Below are 26,330 nucleotides of genomic sequence, written 5' to 3' on the forward strand. Positions count from 1 at the left end.
TTATATCCGTCATCAAAGAAAAACCAATAAATTCATCTGTCGAAAATACCATCAAACCTTAATCGGTCGTCCCGCGAACTGCAAAATTCCGAAGTTCAATATAAAAGGTAGAAAATTCGCATTACTTCCGAATTTCGACTCGTCATGTTGGCCATATGACGAGGGTCGACTATTATTCAGTATTTATATAGAAATAAATCTCCGACCTATCGAGAAACGTTGCCGTTTAGATATAATTTTGTTTTAATGGACGACAATTTGCGGGTTCGTGTAAAGATGTTGGGACTTTCAAAGTTGTCTAGGCTTCTTGTTGATAAAGGCTCTAATGTTGGGAAGGGAAAAGGAATGAGTACTATAATTATAAAATCGATCCATGATTGTATGTTTGTTACAGTAATTACGAAAGAAAGTTCCACCCGATTCTATTATTCAGAGTATTTTTAAAATGATCAACTATTAATAAAATAAGTTTTGCTAGGTATTTACTTAAGTATGGCGTAAACATAGAATCAATATAATAAAATTATATAGAATGAAAGGCAAATCCCTCCAATTTTATTTTAATAGCACTTTGAAAGGCGTGTATTTCTTTTTCTTTTCAATAAAATAAATATTTAAGTGAAAAAACAATGGATGAAATGCGTCGTCTGTCCGTCAAGCAGAATTTATTCGGCGTTGAGTCGACAGGGAAATAAATCCCGTTGAATTGTGACTGAATTCACTCGACGAAAATGTCTAAGATTTTATGTGCTACTTTTTGTGTAAGAAGTGTTTTTTGTAATAAGTAAAAGCTGAACATTTGAGAGATGCGTTAGGATATTGTTTTGTTTTGAAAATGTAGTCTATTAGGTATATTGTATCCTTTTGGAAATTGTAGGATATTTTGCCGTTTCACTTTGAAATTACAAAGATACGACAGAGAAAGTCTGGATAACAGAAATCATAGACATGTAGTTTAAAATTCATCATTATACAGTAAAAACACACTAAAGAAAATCGCCGACTCTACGTAGTAGGTAATATTAATAAAGCTTATTCTACATTTATTATTTTTATTTTAATACAAAACCAAAAATATTGTACTTTTGTGACCACCATACACATCACACCTTTCAAAACCTCACAATAGTAATCAGAACTCGATAAATCCCATCATTAAGTCTAATTAAGTAAAAGTCAATGCTTTGTCGGCACATCTAATGAATTTATTACAATAATTACTTGACTAACTAGTAGCTAAATGAAAACGATGTTTACAATACGAGATAAACTTTAACATAAGCGTGAATCGTCTGTTGTGAACGCTTTTGACACATAGTTAAATAAAGGACCACAAATGTACTGTCGCCGACACAAGTCGAGTACAGTTGCTGACTTTAGTTGCTGTGGATTTATTGTAATTGTTTAATTCAGTTAAATTGTTTGCTCATTTAAAATAATTATAGAGTGTGTTTTTGTGAAGTGTGGTTTAAGATTAAAGTAATTGCAAGTTTATGACTACTAAGCTGTTATTGGGAAATAGGTATCACAAACCTGCATTATGGAATTTTAATTTGCGTGATTCACTCTCTCAAGATTTTAGAAGTCACCTCTACAAAATTCACTGACATTTTTTTCGCATTCACTCGCATTTTTTTTCAAGAACAACAGAGATACACTTTGACTTTGCTATTCTAGGAAAATTACACACATGAAAGAAGTGTATCAGAACTATATTTAGCTTTACCTAAATATTATTCAGTCATAGGCCAACACAAATGGAAGCTACCTAAAGAGACTGGCCACATAAAAAAAAACTAATTTCAAATCCAGAACATCAGAATTCCATTTTCAAAAATCTTATACCACTGCTGATGACAGTACGATCTCCCGAGCGTGACGCGCTCAGTCGCCCTCGGGAGCCCGCCGTGACCGTGTGTCTGTAGTGATAAGTGCTAATGATACGGACGTGTTTAGTGCTGTGTTTTATAATACGGTTGGTACGGAGATTTTTTTCTTATATTTTATTTTTCAAAAATAGAACGTTTTGACGCTCCTTGTGTAATTTTTACCTATTTTACTCATGGAATGGATAAAGTATATAGACGCTGGTTTAATGGCCCCGAGCGATTCTAAGTTCGATTCCGGGTTCGATACTTGCATGGAACTTCGGGGTTTTGGAAAAATTTAATGAATTCGTTTTTCAAATGATGGGATGATGCTCATTTCTACCTAAAGGGTTACTTGTCTAATGTCTACCTATTTAAGTTACTCCCTGGAAGTTGATAGTTAATTTATTACAGTTTAATAGCTGAAATAAAACTTTTCTCCTGAATTAGATTCCAAATTATCATATCCACTACTTTTAATGTTAATCAATTACATAACAAAATACATTCGCATTTCAAAGTCAAACAGACCTCCAGCTGTTTACACTGGCTTGCAAACTAAACTGGCCAGTGCAAGTAGGTTACAACAGTGTTCTACTACAATGACCTACCTGCACGCCAGTGTAATGTTACCACACGTTTTGTGAAGGAACATTAATTTGTTCATTCATAGCGAGATGAATGACAGGATGACAATAGCTCCCGTTCGTAAATTCGTGTTTTATGAATCAGTAGGAAACGATCATGCAGGGTTCTCCGTTTGATTTCCATTCTTTGCAATAGTGCTTTATGTCTTCTTCTTTAAGACCATCTGTTCTACTTTTCATATACCTATATATAATCTTAGTATAGGTGATTCATACTTTTCTATTTGACTGTACATTCACCGACCAGTATAAAACGATCCAATTTCTATAAAACTTTAATACAAAGAGAGTCCATCTTACAATGGTCTTTCAACCATTGATATGCGCTTGACCGTAAATAGGGATCCCAAGGTAGGGTTTTGTCCAGCTTCCTTACCGGGTACGCGGTTCCGTACCCTATTATTAGACACAAAAGCTTCATAATAGTTCAACTGACTTGACAGGGGAAACAAATGACTGCGGTAATTAATTGTCTGGCTCAGGTGTCAAAGCATGTATTATATTATGTGAAATCTAATTATAAAGAGAATCTTCTTGTTTGTTTGGGTAACTCGGGCGTTTTGCTAATAGGATAATGTGAATTTTCGTGTTAATTTGATGAAGCAAAAGTCCGTCAAGATTTCATAAAAGCAGCTGTGTTTTACAGTGTTAATTGCACTCTCAGTTAATTGCATTATGTGCCTTTATACTTCCTGTTTCATTTAAATTGTCATCTATACCACCAAGTCATTCTTACCTGCTTGTATTACGTCTCAATATATCTCTGTAACTTTCATCCGATTGGGTTCAGCCATAAAAGCTATCGTATTGATAATCGAAAACAGTTACTCTTACATTTACAGTCCAGGTTAAGACATAAACCAATTTCAATGTCTCACCTAGCCTTTTCAAAACAGCACAATTCTCTCGGCTTTATCTAAATATCACCCCGTCACAGAGTACCATAATTAAAATATAAGAAGTAGATATACTACGTCAGTCATAGTATATTAAAATTAAGCGGCTTATAGTCTCAAACGAGAGCAGTGAAATAATTTTAATCCTCTGCCTATCACGCTGTGTCACTTCCAGACATTTTACCTTGCACTTTTGGCCCTGGTGACCTGCTCGACTAATTGTAACCTTATTTCCTTTGCAATAGAATAGATATTTGCTTGGCATATTTTTATAGTGGATTTTCAAGAATAGTTATGTCGCAAATAGTACTAACGTGTCTTTAAAGTTATTGACGAAGTTGAAAAACTGAATGCTATTTCAATGTTTTATTTCCTTTATGGAGCAAGTATATTTTATTAAGAAGTTAGGTCTAAACATTTTAAATGAAATTCCAGCTGATTCTAAAACTTGTATTTTGCGGTGTACCTAGAGTAACTGGAAGCGAGCAAATATTACTTAGAATATGAAATCAGAATGTTAGGTGCACACACCTGAAATATTTTGAAGGTAAACTTTACTTCCATGTTGCTGTTCTCATTTACTTTTTTTTTCTTTAAAAAATAACTACATATGTCGGGACATATGTCGGGACACCTTTTCACACACGGTTGGTTAGCCCCATGGTAAGTTATTAATTAACTTGTGTTATGGGTGCTAACACAACTGATAAACTACATATAGCTACATATACAGGGTTACTGGTAAGTAGACCGCATCCTTTCAGGAGGTGATAGTACTGGTCAATACGGACAAATTTGACCCTGGGATATACTGGGCAAAAGTTAACCCGTTTCAAGATAATCGAATTTTAAGATCGATTCTTTACAAGTCGTCTAGGTACACGTATACATTTTTATTACTAGTTAAAAGTCTCGTTTTTGCGAGTTTTTGTGTATTTTGTGGCTTTTTGGATAGCTAGACAAATGTAGATGTTTTTTAAGTATTCTGCACAAAAAAATGAAGAGTAATATTTTTGAGAAAATATCTACTAAAAAAGTAATTGCTGTTCGCTATAATTTCCTCTGTGATTTGTACAGTTTTATGGTTTGTTATTATGAAATGATTCATCTTCTATCCAAAAACACACAAAAGTCCACAAAAACGAGACTTTTGACTAATAATGAAAATTTATACGTGTACCTAGACGACCGATCTTGAAATTCGATTATCTTGAAACGGGTTAACTTTTGCCCAGTGTATCCCAGGGTCAAATTTGTCCGTATTGACCTATACTATCACCTCCTGAAAGGATGCGGTCTACTTACCAGTAACCCTGTATACATATTTATAAATACATATTGTAACATCCAGACCACGACCAACAAGCATGCTCATCACACAAATGTCGATCGAACCGGGAATCGAACCCGGGACCTCAGATTCGGCAGTCCGGCTTGGTGACCTTTGCGCCACAGAGGTCGTCACTCTTTTGGTTTCAACGGCATTCAACGTGAACTATACTTTTCGCACCCAAATAAAAAGTAGCCTAAGTCACTCCTTTTTTCATCAGTATCTGGCGTGAAAAAAGAAGTGTAAGTTCCGTGAAAATCGGTTGGAAAGGTTTAGAAATTAGCCGGAATAAACAACGAAAAACAACGAAAGAAATGTATATTGATAGGAATAATAGGACTACGTCTTAAAGTTTATCTATAGATTTTTTACTATAATTTGATGATAATATAATATATTCACCGTTATGCAATAAAATAATCACAATATTCATAAGAATATTTCCCCCTAAGAAGCAATTTCTCCAATTGCTTACACTAACACTTGACAAGCATTTCACACTCCTTACAGCATCAAATTGATGTACAGTCACGCACAAATTACGCTTAAGCTCGTAACTTGACAGTTTAATTTACGTTTAGTCAAAATTAATACAAATATCTGCGGCTTGATGACGTCACAAACCATGACTTAAATGGCTTTGAGTGTACATAGGGACATGTTTTGATGGTATGAGCAAATGTTTAATGAATTTGTTGTTGTTATTAGATTTTAGTACTAGATAAATTAGAAAGAGTATTGGATTATTTAGCAAGCTTCGTGGTAAGTAGATAAATAGTGATTGCAATGCGTTTTTTTGAAAGCTAGTGTAATCGTTTCGCAATAATAAATTACAACTGTCGGCCATATAATTAGATATCTATTAAATAGATACCTATGTTATTGAAACTTTAGTGCCGAAAATTCTTATGAAATGTGGGTTTCTACATAAACAATGTAATTTTTCCTTGTTTTTTTTTTTTGAAAAACCCCAACATGACCTCTGTTTTTATTCCAAATGTCGATGTAACAATCTCGGTTACATTTAATGATCATCAAATTGCAATGTTATAAGAATATTGTGCCATGTTATTTTAACTTCAAAGCAATTATTCGTGAGATAACAAACACTTTAGCTTTATAACAGTAAGAAAAAAAACTGTTTCTCTATAAATTTCAATACATTTCCCTCTAAATAACACCACAAAATAATTTCCAATCTCACAAACCACCAGAATACAAAGAAAGCATCCACTTTATTATTGGAATGTATCACTCTTATCACTCTCAGATAGCGGTGACCAATGCTCCACAATACTTTACGAGTCACAACGTCGTAAACACCACGGACAGACAGGAAAAATCCAACTCTATGTGAACTACATAAGGTTTGTAATTCAGTGTGGTGTGTAGTGGAGATATTTGAATGAATTCCAGCTTAGAGGTCAAAGAACAGTGGCTGATTAGGCATGCCGATTGTCAGTAGTTAGTTGAAACGTGCTGCTCCGATAATGTTGTATTTACGAGAGACTGTTTCAATACTTTTGGGGTAGTTTGTGTCAGTCAGATAATGAGGTTGGAATCACGTGTATTATGCTCTTTGTACGTTTTCTTAAACTTATTGTTGTTTAAGAAAATGATCATAATGAACTTTCCTTATAATATTCACTGTGCCAATGTATCTAGACACACGGCAGTGTGTCCGCCAAGTTCGAGCAAAAAAAAGCGACACACCGGCCGTGGGTTATATTACACGAACCATTTCGGGCCAAATTCGACCCCCCTATAACTCAAAATCTATTTTATTTACGCATATCAAATTTCTATTATCTGTTGAGACCCTCTCACTTATCTAAAATACAAAATTTCATTATCATACCTATTGTAGGTCTTGAGATATTGACGTCAGAAAATCGCTATTTTTACTATACACTCACTGACTGACTCACTCATCAAAAACCTAGACCACTTCCAATGGTCGTATTGACTTGAAATTTGGCATGGAGGTAGGTCTTTATGTCAAGGTAAAGGGAAAAATCTGAAAATGGCCAAGTGTGAGTCAGTTTCAAAATAATGAAGGTGTACATTTATACCCGGTGTAAAGGACAATGGGCACTTTGTATGGGATTTGGTACCCGCTCCAACAGCAACGTATTATATATCATTAGAAAGGTATTTACGTGAAGAATAATAAAAACTATGGAGCTTGCCTCAATTAGCTGTCCGATCCAAGAACGATAAAAATTGAATCGACGTAGAAACAAATATGTCATCCATATATGCAAATTCATTAAGAGGCATTTATGCCGTCAGTGTAATAATTTTAAACTCAGTTAACAGACATCTTACATTGATTGATACACTCTATTATAATCTAAAGGTTGTAATAGTCTATGGAGTCATACTACGGAAACACAATCGTCATCTGATTTGACAAAAGTTCAAAACATTTCTATTCATCTTTTTTTAAGAAGAAATTCACCATTATCTCAGCACCTCTTGAGGAGCAAGATTGAGTCGTAATATGGACTATGTAAACATCGTCTCCTGAATTTTTAACCTCAATTGATTGTAAATACTGAAAGACTTTCATCAAATACATAAGCTGGTTCTGCGTGAACTGCAAAGGTTTGCACAGTCTTTTTTTAAATCAATCGGCAGGCAAACATTCTAAAAAGGCCAAATTCCTGTTTTTTTCTTACGAAAAATTACGAATGTGTAACTTTGATCCACGAACATAATATATGATAACATGTCATGTTAGTCAGTTGGTAAATCTAGTCCATTTAGTTAATCTAGTTCATTTCTTTGTAAGAAGCATAGTGCTAATCAAAAATCTGAAAGATAGTATAAATGACTCATTTCCTTAACTAACTTAATCATAAGAAAAAAATAAAATAAACAACCTTACAAAAATAAATGAAATCCCACCCAAAACAAAAATGTGAAAGGCTGCCAAGTTCGATAATATGGGAATGCTTCGCCTATAAAAGAAGTGGGATCTGAATAAGTACCAAGTTCCATACACATACCTCAGTTAAAAATAGTTACTTTTTAATGATGTTACTTGGCAAGTTTTAATAGAAAATTAAATACTTGATTCATTGCGTTTAGTAGGTTTATAACAAGTTATGTGAAAACTTGCCAAGAACCATCATTAAAAAGTAACTATTTTTAACTGAGGTATGTGTATGGAACTTGGTACTTATTCAGATCCCACTTCTTTTATAGGCGAAGCATTCCCATATTATCGAACTTGGCAGCCTTTCACATTTTTGTTTTGGGTGGGATCTATTTAAAGCGTGATTTGTGACTGAAATTTTTGCTTTGCCTTCAATAATACTTATACTTAATACAAACATTTGTCTGTTGGTCTTTTAAAGCAAAATAGCTGTAGCTGTGTGATGTTTTTTTCATTTATTTCAGTATACCTAATACACAGTATTTTTTTTCATCGGGAAACTGTAAACTTAACAAATTCCAAATAAAATTTTAGATCAAAAAACATAAATTAAAGAGCCCAGTCAGACAGCTTCCGCCCCTAACCCAACTTATCGTCGAAGTTCATAAGTTCCTAACATTCTATGTTGTATCGAAAACGAACAGTTTTTGTAACGAAAACTTTTATATAGGTATGCTGACCCTGCATCTTACTGCTGTTAGATCGACTGGTTCATTTCCTTTCAGTTGTAAGGGGTGACGTTCAGATGTTTTTATTTATAGACGGATGGAAATTGGGCCTTGAAAACATGCAGTAACATTAAATAACATATGACTGCTTATGACAACTTAAATAAAACTGTTTTATAGAAGAAACTACAATATCTCTTGTTTTTATGTGAAGCTTCCACAGACACGGATTGAAGAAATGTAAAAGATAGAAGTTGTGTAGGTATACATTTATTTATTATCCACTAAATATACTATTTGGCAGTGAATTATTTTTTCATATCAGACCGGGGAGTTTACCAAATAAACAAATTCTTCAGCTTAATTCAGTAGGAGTAGATCACTATCCTTGGGAATATAAACTAAATTATGCTACAAAATACAGCAAAACAGAATACGACTATCCGTATTACATAATATACCCCAGTACCCAGTCTTAACTCCGCCAAGTAAAACAATAAACACCGTTATAAACAATACGTAGGGAAACTTGCAACCCTTCGTAATCGCTGGCTATTGTTTCCCTATTAAAAAACATTGGCAACTTCCACAAAGCAGTTCAGTATAAACTATCTTAAGCAGAACTCCACAAACTTGCTAACTTTGCAACTAGCAGTAATTTGTAACCGCTAATCATTTATTTACAAAGGCATACTTTGGGTTGGATTGTAATAAAGTAGAGCGTGATTTAAGGTTTTCTTAATTAAATTAACTAAATAAGTAAATAAATATCTTGTTCTCATGATTCAATTATTCCTTTCAACATTATATGGAATGAGAAAACATGGTGCGCCGACCCACGACGGCGACGTCGAATAAGGTTAAGGGGCAGGATGATGATGATGATTCCTTTCAACGATGTCTTTTTGCAATTTTTTTCTTGAACACTGTGATTCACATGTGCATATAAAAAATATTACAAACATAAAGTAAAAAAGTAAACAAAAAATACATACGTTCACACAAAAAACAAACAAGAACCAGATAAATGACTCAATAAATTAGAAAGGAAATCTACCAACAACACTTTCGCAGAGCCTTAGCAACCTTTGACATCCAGCCATTCGTTCAGTACCTTCCAATTCTCCTTATTTACGGGCACTACATTACAGAAGGGTGATTTCACGGAGAACAAAATGACAAGCGGAGATGCCATAACGCAAAATCTCCTAAGAAAGTAAGGCACCAAAATTCGGGTGGGCGGGAGACGGCTTTCTTTGGAACCCGCCCATTTGCCATAATATCAATAATCATTAACAGATGTCTCAAAGTCTCTAAACGCCTCGTTAGTTCACTGGTAACTAAACGTTTTGGTCATGCTCACTGTACGAATTTGACTTGCAATAAGGCGGTTACCTACCTGCGTTATAGCATCTCCGCTCATGTTTCCTTATTCCGTGTATGATTCCCCCAATTCTCCCTGCATCTTGGCACGGAACTATGAAATTTGGCCACTTTTAATGTGATTGCACTTACATTAGCAAAATGGTGGCGGTGAAAAATGAATTTGCTTTCTGCTGCAAGCATTTTGGTTCCTAGATTAATAATAAATAAATAAATAAATAATGTCGGGTCACCTTTTCACATACGGTCGGTTAGCCCCATGGTAAGTTATTAATTAACTTGTGTTATGGGTGCTAACACAACTGATAAACTACATATAGCTACATATATACATATTGTAACACCCAGACCACGGCCAACAAGCATGCTCATCACACAAATGTCGACCGAGCCGGGAATCGAACCCGGGACCTCAGGTTCGGCGGTCCGGCAAAAAAGAATTTAATGTATTTTTTATGCATGGATTGTTTTGGTTTCTTAAAATTAAATGGCACTGATATTTACTGGGATTTCTGGTTTGTAATTAATATGTTTTCCTTAAACTGCACTGTGTGTCTGACTAATTAGCTCTTTAGTATATATGCTATTGTTTTTATAATTGTGTGCGTAAACAACATTTTGTACAATATTCGAGTTTGTTATCTATTTCCCAAGTTTTGTAGTTGGGATAAACCAGTGTTTTTCTAAAACTGATTACATTTTGATAAGTGGTGATCAATGCTCATAATAACAAATACTAGTGGGTAATAATAGGTACCTACTAGAACAATAAACGTCAATGATTATGTTCATAAGGAAGTTCTTAGTTTCAAAAGATTTAGTAGGTACTTGAGATTCTCAATAAATGTCTTTTTTCACAAAAAAGCGAATTAAAAACGACATTGATTTTACTTCCGTAACGGTTTCTCCCGTGTCCCCTGTAAGCTACTTGGTGCACCCGCATAAAAAGCTAGACAGGCAAGCAAACAAACAAACAAACTCTTCAGTTTTATAATGTTAGATTTAATGTTTACCATACCCTAGCTTCTTATTAACAGTTGTACATAAGTGGAAGGAGTAATTAGGAATGGTAGGTATACATAAATTAGGTCCAGAGTTGTAATATTAATTAACAGCTATTCATGGAATAATAAAACAAAAGCAACTTAACTCTACATAAATAATTATAGCAATTCACTAAAAAAGTGTTAACAAACTTTCGCATTTATTGTTAATAGTGGCACAAGCAATAAATCTCAAGTTTTCCTAAATATAGCTTATCAATTCCATTGTTAGTTCAACCCTTTCAATCAATCAAGTCTGATAAGAGAGACGTGTAGCAAAACCTAAGGCTAGCCTAGCCTTATCAATTTAGGTCCGATGTCAATCAATGTAGTGGTCATAGTGCTTTTTGTAAGTGTGCCACTGCCCTAAATGAGGCTAGCAAGATTATTTCCGATATACGCCCTAAAAAGAGCAAGCTTTTACAAATACTTTGATGTTTACAAAGATTCGAAAAAACAGCGATATATTAACATTTTCAATTAAAGTACATATACACAAAAAAATATTTTTTTAGTCAAATTAATGTGGATAATATTCTTTCGTTTATCTTTTCCAAAATAAACATCTCATTATGGCATTACATCGGATTTTTTAACACAATTTATAGTGTCTATTTAGTCATTGGTCATCCTGATTCAGTTTGTCCTACAAACACGAGTACTAGCATAAAAATAGCATCCAAAGACAAAACGAGAACTACTTAACCCACCAAAGAACCACCGTTCCCCATAATAAAATATAAAAATAACCATCTTCCATGTGGCGATAAGTACGTAGGGCCACTTGAACCGGCGAATAGGTTAGAGGCTCGGCTTTGACGTCGGCCCCTTGACCTCTCAGATAAAAGCATCATCATAGATTTATATACGTGTTTGTATGTGTGTATGTATGTGTGTATGGAGTAGTCTTAGGTATGTGCAAACGTCTTGAGTAGACGTCGATGTTATTTATTAAAGTCTGATCCCTCTTATGGGGGTCAAGATGGAAGCATGGCCTTTCAAAGCGTGTAGGTAATCTACTATTCCTTGTATATGCTATGGCTTCATGGCATTTTGACCAGATGGTAATTATGGAGTAAATTAAGAATGACCTTTACAGGAATAACTTATTATGATAAAGTAAAAATAGATAGATATATAGAGCCGGGTTGACTGGGCTAATCTATGCCCGAAAAAACATTTTGTAACCATAGATATTATTTTTTTGTCTCCCTTTAGGAAATATTTATATTCTTTGTTATAATATACTAAATGTACTTATACTGACCATTGTGTACGAAATGGATTGTTTTTAACAAATAGACAGCAGATTGTGTGTGCTACTTAAAGCACGACCTTTGTCTAATTTGTTCTAAGGCTAACTTATCTTCGATAACTTACTGGTCTTTGGAACGGATGACTAATATAATAATACTACTAATGTTCTCTTTGTTATGAGATAAGATTAATTTCGCTTAAAAAATACGAGCTGTTCGTTGTTTTACCGATATCGATAATGAGGTCATTAACATGACATGAGATGACATTTTTTTCTTGGTAAACGATGCACAGCTTATGTACTTCAATTTTGTTATTTTTGTTTTACTTCTACTTTCTGAGAAGGTCGCTTTCTACTGCCAAGAAATAGGAACAAAATTAATGGTCACTAGCTCACTAGCAATAGCAAAGCTCTCCCACCAAGAAATTCCACATGACAAATTCCGAAAAGCCTGCCCAGGCCACACTTAAAAGACTACAAATGTATCGTAAAACTATAAACGGATTTTGTTATTGTTCGTGTTACTTTTTAGATAATATACTCTAGGTTTTGGTATAGTATAAAAAAGATGGAAGATAATTTCTACTTTGTAAAGGTAATAAATAGCTACCTTTTTAATCCACCTTATTCAAATATATTTCTGTTTAATAATAAACATAGACCTTTTCATTTGAAATACGTTCACACCTATACTAAACATCCGCTTAACACTGTAATTGCACAATATTCTAATGTAATTTACGCAACAGCGGCATTTAAACAGCTACAAACAAATTAAATTCCTGTTGGCGGTTTATTTACACGTGTGGGTGATTGAACCGCCATTGAACCAGCTTGAAATGTCAACCGATATAAAAATAACTATATGTACATCATCGTGTTACCAGGACTACTTATAACTTCTTATCTTAGTTACTGTTGTAAGCACGACTTATGTCTTTATGATGTAAATATTTTTTCAATATTATGACCGACCACTATTGAACACGCTTCTATAAATAGCTTCACTCGTAATATTTCGTAAATATTTTGAAATCCGGGTTCATATTTTCGGCCGTAATTCTCGGTAGATTACAAAATAATTTGTCTTCAAGTATGGACAAGTATTGAAGCATCTGGTCACCTTTAAGTTACCTACTGTTACATATTATAATCCTTAAATCTGCAAAATATAATTACCAAGTAAGACAGTTTTTAGCAATTCTCTAGGTAGTCGAATAAATACATCGGAACTCGAATGAGCGTTTAGCATTAAACAGCACAATTGAACTACTAAACAAAGCTTAAGAGGCACTACTTCTAAACACTGAACTAGAAAAACAAATATTAGTACTAGCTACTACTTCACTAGTTCCCGTAGCTCCACAGTATTTGTGGTTAGTCCTGCTAATGGTGGACGATGTCTTGTGGTTCGCTACTTTATTTGTTTACGCTTTAAATGTGCGAACGTTTACTGGAAGGGTATTCTGTTCAGTGGGTTTTATGTGTTGTTAATCTGAATTCGTGGAGGTTTTATGGTTTGATTCTTGTTTCAAATAAGTTCGTATATATGTAGGTATACGTGTACAGAACAAAAATTTATAAAAAAAATGATTAATTGAAAATCAAAATACATTGGCTTTAATTCTCATAATATGGCACTGATATTTTGTACATAACCTAGTTATAAATCAGTTCCTTTCATCAATCAAGTCTTTGACTCCAAAGATTTCATGTTTAAGCAATAAATTGATTAATTTGTCCTCGCTTGATACCATTAACGTTTTCATCCCAATCTTTAGATCATGTTTGCTCCAATTTCAATGTTTTATGAATTGGGAACGTTTCATGTAGATTGTAGGTATTTGTACAACCTTTGAATAGCACTTCATATACAGTCGTATTAATTAAAGTGAACTGAAGTGTAATTTTATCCATTGAAAGGAACCTAATTAATTTATTTACTCCTTGAATTAATTGCTTCTGGAACAGAGATTTACATGAACCGCGCATGCCGCTAGTTTAATAAACTCCCTATTTTGAATGTTTATGTAATTTAACATATAATATTTTCTTTGTTTCAGATAATTTCCATTAGTTCATAATAATATGCAAACTCAGTGTAAATAAATATGGTTAGCGTGATGACTTTTCGGCATAAACGTGCGTCCGCTGCGGCGGTCAGTGCAGTACTGACGATGTTAGTGTGTGCGACCTTCGAAGTAAGTTCGGTGGAGGGGAGGGAGGAGCCGCATAAGTTCACGATAGAAGAATTACTGTCAACAAATTATGAACACAAAGACTCTGGAGACCTTGGGATGGATCCTTGTAAAGCTGGTAAGTGTAGATTAAACTTTTTGTTTTACCATATTATTGCCTAATCTTTGAGTGTAAAAAATTACGTCACGAAAATGTTAGTAGCTACAAACTACTTAGGAACAAAATCCTGGCGTACAAGACCACCAAACAAATATTAACTCCCGCTAAAAAAACCTTTACCTCCGTTATCACAAAGAGATAAACTCGCGGAAGGTTCTTCGTCCGTTTTGACGACTGACAAAGATCTCTTTTGCAATAAAACTCAGTAGGTGTTGAACTTTTTATGTCTGTTCTCATAAAATTACAGTTTGAGACCCTCATTTTTTCTTTGTCGCTCATATAAATCCGTAATATGGGAAGGAGACAGTTACCAAATGTAGACACATTCCTCGTTGACGTTTTATGAGGAAAAAAGGTGAGGAAAAGTGGGGAATTTGCGTAATTGAATACCAGCAGGTCAGGGCAGAGCTCTGGCTTTTCTACTCGCCTATCGTTTTGATTTTGGTGCCGGGAAAAAAATTGGTATATACCATAGTTACAACAGTATATGTGATTATAAGGTTTCGAACTGTAGTTATATAGATATTTACACATTTACAAAAATATATAATACTAGCTTTCGCCCGCGGTTTCACCCGCGTCCCGTAGCCGGATGGTGACAAAAACTATCCTAAAACCTCGGTCTAAGGGCCTAAGGGTCTAAGTTACCTCCCTTCTAATTTTCAGCCAAATCGGTCAAGCCGTTTTCATGTGACAACGGAAAGCTCAATTGAAAGGGTTTCATTTTTATATATATAGATTTATATAGTGTAAATGTCGTGGTGGCCTAGTGGGTAAAGAACCAACCTCTCGAGTATGAGGGTGTGGGTTCGATTCCTGTTCAGGCAAGTACCAATGCATCTTTTCTAAGCTTGTATGTACTTTCTAAGTATATCTTGGACACCAATGGCTGATAAAAAGGTGAAGTAAAACATCTTGAGGAAACCTGGACTATATAGTCTGAAATCACCAACCCGCATTGAGCAAGCGTGGTGATTAATGCTCAATCCTTCTCGTGTGAGAGGAGGCCGGTGCCCTGCAGTGGGACGATATAAAGGCTGTAACAACATAGTGTATATTGTGTGATATGTTGTAACGATCTTCGACGAATAAGAATCGATATATAGATATATAGATCTATTTACCAATTCCTAATTCAATGATAAAAAAGTCCTACAGATGCACTTTAGCTTTAGTGTACTTATTCTATTCTAAAAAGTCTACAACAAAAGATTAACTTTGCAATTTAAGTTAGGATTAATGAAAAAGTTAAAAGTCCGAAACTTTTTTGAACAAAAATAAGAAGAAAAACTACTTAATCAGTAAACTTTTTACATCAACATTAAAAGCTTTTACTGGACCTTACTGGATTAGAAACAAAATAAATAAAAGCACATTGTGATCGTAGTTATCCTATTTAAATACATTATTTTGAGACTAGATTTTCTTGGTAGTTTAGTTTATCATTATTTTGAATAAAGCTTATAACAGCATAATCGCCATTATAAAAGTCGGATGATTTCCCAAACAAATCAAAACAGTTTCGTAAGCTTTTTTTTATTGCTCGATAGAATTCTTTGTTATTAATGTTTCACACTATTAGTGGATTAAAATCCACCTTAACAATGTGTAAAAATCATTGGTAAAAATTGAATACAATGACAGCCACGGAAACAAATGCAAAAGAAACCTACAATGCTTCACACACAAAAACATTTACCATATCTTTATTCGTACAAAGTACAATGACTACCTTTAGACGGACAGCCACAACCCCGGCTTCCCGGCAATATTGTCATTTTCGTGGCAATATTGTCATTGTCGTGGCAATGTTGCCATCGCCGTGGCAATTGGTAGGCAAACCGTGAAAGGCCACCGTGCAGATAGGTTGGATTTACGTCGTGGACAGCTTATAATTTCCGTTGATGACCCCCGCACGGAATTTGACACAATTCCTAATGGGGTCTGGTGTGAAACATAAGCGATTGCGAGGCTAATATAAGCCCCATACGATTAAAAGTATAATTTTTGTTGCGTTTTCACTAGAGCGCCCCGTGGGAACTTTTTCACGTACCCGGGTAAAAAGTAGCGTTCCTCCATAAATGGTCTATCTAACATAGAAATAACTTTTTAAACAGGTCTAAAAATTCCTGAGATGAGCGCGTTCAAGCAAACTTCAAGCTCTTCAGCTCTATAATAATACTCGTAGTAATATAACTTTTTTTTTTTAGTGACTTTAAAAATCATCAAATGATTCCTCCCGCTGTGGGTTAGCAGCGGTGAGGGAGTGTCAGACTCTTACTGACTAAAAACCGTCGTGTTCCGTCGTAGGCCTTTTATGTACCAGGGCCGCGGTATCTCTTTCGAACAACCCGCAGCGTAGTAATATACCTAGCAGTAATATACGGAAACGCAAATATTGTAGCAGAGACGCTGCATCTTGTTACTTGCCAACTTTTTTAAAAGCGAGCGGTGGGGTCTGTTTTTATCGCTCACCGTTGATTTCTGTTTTAGCACTTTTTAATGGTACCTCTCTGGCCGAGATTTAAATACCCTACATTATCTGTCTGCAGTGGGAATAGTTCCAACAGACTTTTTGAAACAGTGAAAAGTTTAAAATTTTCCCTTTTGTGTGTCTGAAAATGGCGCTTAAATCAGATTTAAAATTGAACTAAAAATAAAACTGGGTTGGCAGAGTTTTGAAATAATATCTACATAAGCATTTTATTTCCCTTAACTTATTTATAAATTCATTTAATATTTTCGAAAGTTAGGTAGATTAATTTCAACTAAGTTGATTAATGAAACGTTGTTATTTTTGGGGTTAATTATACGAAATTATTTTTGTGTTTCTACGTTATTAAAACTGTGTAGATAATTCGCGGATGAGTTTAATCTCCACAAACATAATGCTTACCAAAAGTTTTGAAATATTGTTTCCAAGGACAATAACACACTTCCTATCATTGTGCTTGTTGAAGCATCATAACAGGTTGAACTCACAACTTACAACAAGTAAGTAACACTAACTGATGCATCAGTGATGAATATAGCGATGCGGGAATGTAACCCGCATCCCCGGCCGTGAGGCCTCACATACCGCCTCGCTACAATGCCGACACGGAATGTATACTATCCACGTTTTCACGTTTTGTTTATACTCGTGAAACACCGCGATTCCTCAGCAAAAAGCCTTTTGAACCAAACAAACGTAGAAAACAGCTCCAACTTTAACGGAACGAAATCCCGCAAAACCAACCGAGATTTTTTACCGACTCGTTTCAGCCAAAGTAAACATTTTTAAAATCGAAAGCCACTCCATCTGGCGCGGAAATAAATAGGGTTGCCTGTTGTCGCTTTAAAATAAAATAAACAATTAACGCATCGCAAGCCGACGGATGATGGAAAAACCGTCAAAGTTTATCGACACGAAACGGTCGCGCGCCACTAAATTGGAATCTGGCACTCTATAAACCTTTAATGTCAATAAAGTCGTCCCTCATCAAGTGAACCGTAAAAATCGGTGGAATGCCGGTTTTTACACCCGTCACCACGAGCGACGGTCAAATTGTTTTTTTTACTATTTCGATTTTTGAATGTCGAGTGCAGTGCTGCCGTAGGATATGGAAAATATTTACCTTTCAATATTTTATGTCGAAAACATAACCGTGAAATATTGGACTGAAAATACATAAGAAAAATAAAAAATACATACATAATGGAATGCATTAACGGCTTTCCGTGAAATAATCTAATTAAAAATACATCCATCCCATCATATTTATTTTATACTCAAAAGCAAACTGTATGAAGTCTGATTTTTCTCCATTCGACAGACTACGAGACTACGCTACGCTCGAGTAACTACTACGCGATTGAGTTTCGTAGCACGTCGTAGCGCTGCGTAGCGCAAACTTTCTGAATTTGTGATTTGACTGATATCTTTCGGAAACATCTTTTACAAGACAATGTTGAATAAGAACTTTAGAACCTTTTACAGTTCACTCAATTTCTAGGTAAATGGTTAGCTGGCAGGTCTTTTATCAATGATTTATGTAAATAAAACGTAATTCAGTTCTTCGTTTACATATGAGTATTTACTTAAATTCTTTGTGAATTTGTGGGAGTGTCACAAACCCATTCACTACACTAAGAAATGGTATCGTTCGCGAGCAGACCCCGGGACAATTAATAGCTGCTGAGATTTACCTCTTAAGTTTCGTATTATTTTAGTTTGCGAACAATCGAAGGGAAGTTTTCAAGAACTTAGTTTTATGAAGTTACGGAAAGTTGTACCTTAATGGTCAAGAATATTTTAAATAAGCAGTACCTACTTTAACTAAACAAAAATTGAGGTTTTCTATGATCTGTTTAAATCGTAATATTAATTCTGTGGAAATATTCTCTACACTATCATACGGAAATCCTGGAGTAGTCGAAACTCTAGGTTCGATTCCTGTGTAGTGTAAAGTATTATTAAGAAGAATATACAGGACCATGTTATGATTCCATATTCACAAAAAGAGACTTACAGGTATTACATATTTCGCTAATACCTATCCTTAAGTACACACTCAACAAAACGCTAAGCCCATTACATTTACTTTTCACAAACAATTTATTTTCATATCATTCGTGCAATTTGTAAATCACAATCTCTGTCGTATTGTAATTTGCGTGGCGTGGCGTTGCGGAGTAAAAAAGCGTGGCGGTGGCGCTCGTTACATTTGCGGAGCGATGTGACTTTCATACAGAGTGAGTGATATTTGTCAACACTCATACAAATGCTGTGCTTATGTAGTGTATGTTTGTTTGTGCGAAGTGTATGAAATGTAGGTGTTTATGAAGGGAAAGGTGTGATGGTAGTGTCGTGTAGGTCAGGTTTTTTTTTTTAAAGGTTGTAAATGAATTGTGTTGTAGAGAAATGTAATTAGGACCAATTTGAGAGAGAGCTCTGATATTGGTATATTTAGGTAAATACGTTTTTTTTTATTTCCTTTTGGGTTCATTTCTTTGGGTTGTTGGAGTAGTTTACTTACTTCTAAACCATGGTATTTATCAATATTTGAACCGGTGGAAGAGACGTAGACCATAGACAGATAGATGAATTCAGTCTATTTACTTAACTACGTGATAAAATAGGTATCAAAATAACCCACGCAAAAAACAAAAGAGAAAAATAGTTCTCTTAAAAGCCAAAGGCATTATTGCTAATAATAAAAATAACCTGAACACAGTTCCAGCATAATATATGAGAACAAATTAATCCTTGTCTTTTACGACTAGGTTTTTATGTCTGAAGTACAACCATGAAGTATAAAATGGCTAGCGGAGATGTCATAACATAAAATTAAAATGCAGCTGTTATAAGGCCGAAAAACATTACTAGAGTTAGCAAGACCAATCTTTTTCAGATTGGTTTCGATTTGACGAGGAACCTGAACGTCTCGTTAATTCTAGTAACTGATCAAGTCTAACACAAGTTGCTTAACGTACAAGAAGGCGCCTGACCTACCTTCCTTTAGGCATCTCCGCTATCTTTCCTTACTTCGTGGGTATAACCGTATAAAATATTTAGGGGTAAGAATTTGTCCTGGCTGGAAAAATTGCTCGGTTTACGAATATGTATTATTGTAGCCTTTTTGGCTGGCAGGAATGTTTCTTTGGCTGTGATATGAGTAATATTTATTTGCATTGCGAGTGGTCATTGTGATAATTTGAGTTTTTGTTGTAAGCAAATCTGTAATTATGGAATACACAATTTGCGGCCTGGTTTTTGAAGGCGTGTTTTATCGTGTGGTTCAGTATTTTCTGAAATTGTCTTCAGCTTGTTCTTTTATGAAAAGTCATGCAATGTTTGAAGTCATAGTCACGTTTTATCAGCGTGGTGCATAACACGTGAACGATTTGTTTACTTAGCGTGGTGATAGATTGCTCGAATCGAATAATTAGTTATAACAATTTTATCTAGCTTAAGGACACGTGGATTCAGAATAACAACACTTAAACATGTTTTTGATCATTTTTATAAGAAACTAGCTTCTGCCAGCGGTTTCACCCGCATCCCGTGGGAACTACTTCCCGTACCGGGATAAAAAAGCCTAAAGTAGCCTATAGCCTTTCTCGATAAATGGGCTATCTAACACTGAAAGAAATTTTCAAATCGGACCAGTAGTTCCTGAGATTAGCGCGTTCAAACAAACAAACAAACAAACTTTTCAGCTTTATAATATTGAAGTATAGATAATTAGAGCTAGAACTTGAGCGTTCTTTCTCAATAATTTTTTTAATGTTAACAGACAAAGAACATTCTTTAGATAACCTCACTAAAATAATTCGATTATTTACAGTTATTTTTACCACATTTAAACACACACTTTTCACTATATCTCGCAAAGTGACTAGAGAGTTTATAATATGATTGCAAACATGAAAATATTTACGAATACGCACAAGCGGATACAAGTTAAACTAAAACAGACTTTATTCTAAAAGAATATTCAACAACAATCCACTTAAGAATATGAGCAATATTTATAAAAGCAAGAACACCTTTTGTACGCTTATAATACTGAAAAAAAAACTTGAGCAAACCTGCCATTATCTAAACTTGGCCTAAAATTTCCATTCATGGGGACTCCGCTTAATATTCAAAGTGTCAACATTTAGAAGTTTATCGGTATTTCGCAATATAGAGGCATGTTCTATCTTTTATCTCGAACCTTTAAGTTTTGGAGTGTTCTGATGTACCTTTAATACAGGAATTTACTTAGTTGTTGACCTTAGGCGGGAAACAATTGAGTAAAATATATATAAAAGGGCAAAGATTTCGACCCTAGAAAAGTTTAACTGCCACATTTATATTAAAATAAGAATAGTAGAAAGTGTGTGAGGTGTAGGGATTTTTTTCAAGTATATTATTATAATAACATTAGATTATATAAAATTGTAGGCATGTAAAGAAAGATTAGTAGCAAGTATTTTCAATGAACGTTATTATTAAAGCTAACGATTCTGTTTTTCGTATTGAAGCCTAGCCTAGACTTTTTTAGGATTTACCAGATGTTATTATTGTTAGTTTTACAGCATCGCTCTATGATTATAATCACAGTTTACTTTCGTTTACATTCATATCCTAAAACAACATTTACCTTATATACATATATACAAATACCACATAATAATTTCCTCACAGCGAAAACTTCCAATCTACACATAGTTAGCTACATGAAACTGAACAATTATAAACTTGTCAGAACTTTAATTAAAATCGGGCCAGTAGTTGCGAAGATTATCGTGCACAAATATGCTAACTTCGTTTAATAGTTTCCATGTAGTCCGAACTACTAGTACTTATAAGTTTGTAGGAAAATTGAGTTTATAGGAAATACTATTTTTTGTGTTCTTGAAAGTTTTGTTGACTTGCCTTGTAAAAGTTGTATAACGCTTGCCTGTTTATCTTTTTGTGTTTGTAACTAGCAGCACTAAAGTTTCGTCTTCTCACTCTTAATTTATATTCTTTATTGAAGGTTCGTACTTAATTACTGCATCCACTTTACATTGGTATTTTCTAACTTATTTATTTCTGTAAGGCTTCCCAAAGCAAATGCATGAAACGAAATAATGTGACATGTGATTAAACTCAAGCCAAAATATGTTACTTGTTACATTCACGACGCATCTCTAGCATAAGTAATTGCTATGCTATATTTATATAGAGGTAGAAGCTGGGGACGAATTTTTTGATGCCTTTTAGATTAATTTTTTTAGTTTAGGTTTTTTTCAATAAAATGGTTATGGTAGTTTTTGTCTGGCAACTGGGTTGAGGAGGTCAGATAGGCAGTCGCTTCTTGTAAAGCACTGGTACTCAGCTGAATCCGGTTAGACTGGAAGCCGACCCCAACATATTTGGGAAAAAGGCTCGGAGGATGTTTATGGTAGTTTTTAATTAAAATGTAAATATGATTAAAATGAATATACAACTATATTTGGCTTCTCCGCAGAACTAACAGCTAATAATATTTCATACTTTGCAATAAAACATAGTGTAATTTCCATCATCTAAGATTGTATCCTAAAGGTTGATGGATGGCATGGTACCATCGTTCGCGTGAACGCACAACTTTTATTATGAAAACTTCCAAACGACTTTCCTCACACTTTCAAGTTTGTAACAGTTTGTTTGCAAATTGATAAGTTTTAAACACTTTAAAACATTGGAACAAGGAACAATATTTAAATATGGCAGCTTCGTAATAACGTAGTTTTAGTTACTACTAATACAAAGAACGACACATTTGTTAAGTGCTTAATGAGTTTTTAATGGTATCCTTATTGATTATGTCTCAATAGAAAATATACGTTCATCCATAACGTAAGTAACTGCTAAAGCTTCCCTTCCGACAAAGATAGCCGCACTCAGCCAATGCGTCAATAGTTTAAGTTTTGGAACTTATGAGTAACATTTCTGAAGCACGCAGCAGATGCCCATGTCGGTACGAAAGCTTGACTTATCCCTGTTTCAACAGCATCCAGCCTAGCAAAAACATTCCATAAACCAAGTCGCTAACTCAAGCAGCCAAACTTACATGGATATATTACCTTTCTTCTGCAGCAGTCGCAAACATTCCCATTTATATTTGCATAGACAGGGAACACACCTTTTTATCCTGTCCCCCAGTGGAAAACAGGTTTTTATCCTGTCCCCCAATCCGTCGAATAGTCATAAGGGCAGCGTTTAAAAGTAATAACACCTCTTATCACCGTGTCATTTGAGTGCGAATGACACGCAGCGCCCAGGATATGAGCTCTTCCTGTCAGATAAATATCTGACACACTGCGCGGAATATTGGCGAGTAAATAATGAAAAATAATTAAAGAGGAAATAATTTAGTTTAGTAAACCAAAACAAATGATAAACCTGATCATCTGAATGAATGGACATAATAACAATTTTAATGGTTGTGTGTGGCAACCAGATTTCTCTTTTAGATCCAATGTAGAATGACACTGCTGCAATTATACTTTATTAAATTCTCCTTTTCAATTAATTCTAAGTTTTCCTTAAGAATTTCTTTCTCTCTTCTCTCTCTTTCTAATCCAATCCAAGTGATAGGTACGTTCTATTGTCTTTACAATCAGTGGTCGTTTAAAAGTGGCCAAAATATGGTATAGGTACGTCATATGGCATATGGTACACGGCTACATAATGTTATATTCTGCCTAACTTCAATGTAAATACACTGTCGTGCACATTTACGGGGACATCCAAAAGCAATACCAAGTCGATAATTCAGTACAAAGGCTGGATCAGTTGAAGTCTAAACTTAACCTATGCATAGCATTAGCGACCGATCTCCACTGAATACAGATTGATACAAACAGACAACGTGCTTCACAAACCAATCATGTGCTCGAATTAGGTTTTAGATCTATAAACTTTGGTATCGTGTTCGGTTACAGGTTGAGAATTATGTAACAAGAGAAGTTATCTAATGTACTTTACAATGATTCGGGAAGAAATTGCAATGACTACTATTAGTTACTAGACTACTGTCGTGTAACTGAGAGGACTATAACTTCCCGCACCCGTGTTAAAAGTTGCCTGTAGGTGTCCTTTTTTATAGGCCCTAGACTTTCTTTTCTGTCCTGTTCAGTAGTTTTGGCGTGAAAACACAGACAGAGTTATTTTCGCATCATAATATGAGCAAAGATGTGTGTAGCTTAGGAACAATTATATGTTTAGGACCCATATCATATTTACGTAACTGTAGGAAAAGTATTTGAAAGTTTGTTATTATGAAAATATGAATTCCAATATCTAAGTATATTTCAATATGGAATCTTTTCCTGAAAATTAACTTTGATTCAATACATATATTTACTTTTACTAGACTGCAGAAAATTGTATAGTAAACTTGTATATGAAGAAGCGTAAACGGAAAGTAATTTGATATGCGAGGTCGTGCGTCTCGGCGACGCGCAGTCTGCGGAGTATAATCAAATTAATTGGAGACACACTGTGCCGTAGGACTGTCGTGGTGGAGTGAGACCTTTACTTTTGGTACAGTCGCATTTTTAAAAGATGATGAGACCTATGAAGTGAGGAACTTTTTTATTTCACATAGATTAGATCATCCTTTACTTAACATCAGCATTAATAGTTTTATTGTAGGTATTTAAATAATTTTTAATGGGTAGTTAACAAAATGTGTTCGAGTGAGTTGCTTTATTGAATTTTCACGATTACTCTCTATCCGAGAGTTCGAAGTAAACCGCAGAATATAGGAAGTTGAATTGGAAATAAACACTGCATATAATAATATGTACGATATAATTTCTTCCAATGGTTGCTCTAATTTTAATTTTAGATTAACCCACTTCAAAGTTTCAAGTGCCAATCGAATCTAAATTGATTTCATCTTGGCATTCAAACTTCCTTAATTGGTTTGAGATGATATTTCTCTAAATTATTTTTAAACCATTCTTGTTTCATTGAATGCCATGGCACTTTCAAAAACAAACCTACATAATTTTTAAACTAACTTTTCTATAAATAGCATTTTCAGGTATTTTCGTCAATTAAGGTACTACTTCTAGTATCGAAAAAAAAAAATAGACTACATTTTATTTTGCTTTATAAGCTATGTTACTGAAAGGGTTCATCAAAATCCTCACCTCACGTCAAATCACCCACGTTACTATAATATTATATATCTTGCTCCTCATTCTATCCACCCGTATGTCTTCCCACACATTTCAGAGGAAAAATCTTAAACAGACATGTTGACAGGCACAAGTAGGCGGGTAGGCATTTTGCACGCACGTGTATTTCACTCACACCTACCCGCCGCGCCGATGTGTAAGATTGTATGGCAAGATTTACTGCTTATAACCTTTGAGTATGAGCGTGAATATATTACACAAAATGAGAACGCACCTTTCAAATGACTGCCGAAAATTGCTTTTTAAAATTCGTTTCATACCCCATATCTAGGGTTAAAAGCCGGGTTCTCTTAAGCCTGATTGGTGCGGTTCATTTGTTAACCCTTCCACCGTCTGACCTCGGCCGGAGTGCATGATAAACGGCCGAACTTAACACTCCATTTAATTTTAACTACCGTTTGTCTGGTGACGGCCTAATATTTTAATTGACAGCGCTCTGCAGTAATTTTGAACGGTTTAAGTAAAGCAATACTTTAATTAGGTAAAATCTGCATAATTTCTGTTACTAACGGTTATTCCTAATATTCTATGTATCTGTTAATATGCTTACTAGAGATAGAATTTCATATTAACATTTCCTATATCTAGTATGCAAAACAACTGCCGTAAATCGGTATTTAGTTATGCAAGTAACAATTACTTGGATGTTATGCCTTGTGATTGTTTGTTCATATCTCATAACTCCATTTTTACTGTAAAACAATTTATACAGAATTGTAGATATTTATGTACTGCTATCGTTCAGTTATTGTTAATTAGCTTGTTTGTGTCGCGTGATAAGTTAGTTTATATAAATTGTAGTTATACTTCGGCCGTTCAGAGAATGCGTTCCTGACACCTATCAGTTAGTCACGACTAGTGATGGGCACAACATAACACTGAGTTCGTTACCGTTCCTTCAAAATGAACCGCCGCATTATTTTAAGATTATTTTCGTTTTAAATTGGCGGAATCATTTGTTTTATATTTTAGTTATTTAAGTGGAAACCAAAAAAAGGTAATATTCATATAATAAAATTGTTTTATTTATTCTTTGTTACAAGTACATTGAATTGAATGTGCGAACAGAATATTAATCAGACTCCGATTTGCTTGAGGAGGTGGTGTCTTCATCATCATCTTCGCCTACATGTATAATTATATTATTATCAATAACAGAATCAATCCTGATATCTCGGTCTAACAAAAGCCGGGTAATCAAATAAAAACAGATCGAAAACACTTGAAAAACGTG

At 34.6% G+C, this 26,330-nt stretch overlaps 1 protein-coding gene across 3 annotated transcripts in view; it reads left to right on the top strand.

Moving 5' to 3' along the window:
• Window positions 1–1,893: 1,893 nt before the first annotated feature.
• The window catches only part of LOC124632055 (tolloid-like protein 1), an 84,429-nt gene continuing 59,992 nt past the window's right edge, over window positions 1,894–26,330 (top strand). Inside the window, exons 1-2 of one of the 3 annotated variants that reach the window (XM_047166708.1) lie at window positions 1,894–1,975; window positions 14,098–14,350. In XM_047166708.1, the coding sequence (XP_047022664.1) occupies window positions 14,146–14,350 (205 nt within the window). In that variant the 5' untranslated portion in view covers window positions 1,894–1,975; window positions 14,098–14,145. Of the gene's footprint in view, window positions 1,980–14,097; window positions 14,351–26,330 lie in introns of all 3 variants that reach the window. The other 2 variants (XM_047166710.1, XM_047166709.1) reach the window with 2 other exon arrangements.

This window comes from Helicoverpa zea, chromosome 7 (genome assembly GCF_022581195.2).
Source record: "Helicoverpa zea isolate HzStark_Cry1AcR chromosome 7, ilHelZeax1.1, whole genome shotgun sequence".
Taxonomy (NCBI): Eukaryota; Metazoa; Arthropoda; class Insecta; order Lepidoptera; family Noctuidae; genus Helicoverpa; species Helicoverpa zea.